Raw genomic sequence first — 2,380 nt, forward strand, 5'->3', positions numbered from 1 at the left:
AATAATTCACTTAAAGAAGGTCTACCATTTAAATCGCTGTTGTGGGTGATGGGTGGTTTCTTTTGAGAGGTGCACTGGTCCAAAACACGTCATCATATACAAAAATTAGTCATTTGTGCTATGGACCTTTAATATTCAAAAAATCAAACTTACCATCGTTATTTTCGAACGTTATCAAGGCGTCAGTTTAGATATTCAATTAATCCCACCTTCAAGTAATATATTAGATGCATGTGTGGCGACAGGCAAGAAACAAGTATAAAATTATACTAAATGTCGCAGACTTCATGAAATCCCGTAAAAAAATTCTTTGAAATTTAGAAAAATCGATTAAATATCATCATTTATCGTTAGTTGCCAGAAAGAAAATGTGAAACGAATTTTTAGCAAACTTCTGACACAATTTGTTTTGTCGAGTACGCTGAGAAAATTCGTCGGCTGTTGTCCAGTCCATACTCAACCACATGTGGAGTAAAAAATGTTCTTTTGAAACGGCTGTGAATTCTTACTCAGGTTAAGAGGAAATAGTAATACTACCTTCTTGCTTCCAAATTTTTATTTTGGCCAAAGGCTAGTATGCTCGAGCCAAGGACAAATAACAATTCTGAAGCAGTTAGATACAATATTTTATCTGCTAGCGCAAAATAGTACATTTAGTACCTAGGACTAAAAGTCTTTTTTAGTGTGTGAGAAGTTTCCAGACAGAGCCGAAGGCGAGGTCTGGAATCGAATACGCTAAAAAAGACTTTTAGTCCGTGGTACGAATAGTATTTTTCATATTGGACGGAGAAAAAGTGCGACGAAGTCGCACTTTTCGGGTCCTGGGTATGAAATAGTACATTTCGTACCTAGGACTAAAAGTCTTTTTTAGCGTTTTAGATCTCGCCTTCTGGAATCGAATACGCTAAAAAAGACTTTTAGTCCGAGGCACGAATAGTATTTTTCATATTGGACGAAGAAAAACTACTTTTCATACCTAGGACCCGAAAAGTGCAAGTAATTATTTGAACTCGTTAATGGGCGCTCGAATACGATTTCAAGTACTAATATGCCCACTCTTTACTCATTTAATTAGTGAAACACAAAGTCGCTTTTTATATCAAGTACGAAGAACACAAATATTGGTATACGCAACCGCGTCAACAGCTGGTAAAATGTAAATTTTTCAGGCTTTTCAAAAATCCTTGGTGTGAGCTGTAAATTTAGTTCATTTGTTTCTTGTTATCATTGCCTCTAATTTTATTGAACATTTACAACATACAAGACGAACACAATACAAAACAAAACACATAAAAGGTAGACTGCCCACGGAATCCAATTAATCCACAAACCGTTTCTTTGGAGCGCTTCGTTCGCTTTTGACCAGTCTTTTCGCGTACTTCCTCTTCTGAGCTTAGGCCTTCCACGTCAATGTAATTGTCGTCATCTACAATGTCACTGTCGGTTCTCGATTGATTCATTGAGGTATCCTGAGATGTTTTTAGTTTTAGTTCTGTGTTAGTTCATCGGACTTTAAGATAATTTTGAAAACTCACGTTTATTGGCAAATGCGAACGTTCTTCAGTATTCACGGGCTTTTCTGACATTCGTGTAGGTAAATGAACTGGAAACTGAATTTAAAATGCATTTGATATCAGCAGGGTCATGTGAAATGTAATGCATTTGAGGTTAACTTACTCCATCGGGCAGGAAAAGGCTTGGCGTCGATTCTTGCTTGATGATGATCTGCCCTTTTCCATTTTTTGTAAAGTCGGTATCAGCAAAATGCTTTCTACAAACTTTGTAGAATGAATTCGATAGTTTATTTGCTGCAAGTCGATCAATCAAATGGTGCGATTTTGTTGCCACAATCCACCGTTCTGCCGACACTTTGTTTGTCGGAAAACTGTGAAACCCACTCTTTCCAACAGTCTCGCAGCCTCGCACGCAACATTGAAGAACCATTTAGCAAATTATTAGCGTTAATCAAATAAATTTCAGTGAATTGATGGCTCTTCTGAAGTTACTGTATTCAATGTATGAAACGGATCAAACGTTAAAGATAAACAAATTTGAAAAGTCATTCATTTCCAATGAAGTTAGCTTCGCGTTTGATACATATGTGTGCGTGAGATATCGAAGACGAGAATATTAGAACAATGGGCTGTCACCCCCTTGGACATGCCCTACGACAAGCATTCATATTTTCGATCAAAATGTCAATTCATTTCCATCTTCGATGTCTTTCTGTTTGTCTAGCATCGTCTCGTGATGTGTGCGTCAAAATTCATTCATTTCGAAACTGAACACGGGAACCATTTGTTTTCAATGTTATGTTGCGTGTAACATACGGTATGAATGGAAAATTTCAATTTCTAAAAGTTGAGTTTAATTAAAATCA

At 36.7% G+C, this 2,380-nt stretch overlaps 1 protein-coding gene across 1 annotated transcript; it reads right to left on the reverse strand.

The window, feature by feature from the left end:
• Positions 1-1,206: 1,206 nt before the first annotated feature.
• Positions 1,207-2,152, reverse strand: LOC119074072. The gene is made up of 3 exons (XM_037180014.1): positions 1,678-2,152; positions 1,536-1,610; positions 1,207-1,469 (listed from the first exon to the last, which is right to left on the reverse strand). Exons 1-3 carry the CDS (start codon positions 1,942-1,944, stop codon positions 1,251-1,253), a joined length of 561 nt encoding a protein of 186 aa, XP_037035909.1. The 5' UTR covers positions 1,945-2,152; the 3' UTR covers positions 1,207-1,250.
• Positions 2,153-2,380: the final 228 nt, after the last annotated feature.

The sequence above is a fragment of the Bradysia coprophila genome, unplaced genomic scaffold, assembly GCF_014529535.1.
Source record: "Bradysia coprophila strain Holo2 unplaced genomic scaffold, BU_Bcop_v1 contig_138, whole genome shotgun sequence".
In the NCBI taxonomy this organism is placed as follows: domain Eukaryota; kingdom Metazoa; phylum Arthropoda; class Insecta; order Diptera; family Sciaridae; genus Bradysia; species Bradysia coprophila.

Coding starts and splice junctions, on each gene's coding strand:
- LOC119074072 (XM_037180014.1), bottom strand. CDS start 1,944: ATGGTTCTTCAATGTTGCGTGCGAGGCTGCGAGACTGTTGGAAAGAGT. Junction 1,611..1,677: donor GCCTTTTCCTGCCCGATGGA/GTAAGTTAACCT, acceptor TTTTAAATTCAG/TTTCCAGTTCATTTACCTAC. Junction 1,470..1,535: donor GTTCGCATTTGCCAATAAAC/GTGAGTTTTCAA, acceptor AAAACATCTCAG/GATACCTCAATGAATCAATC.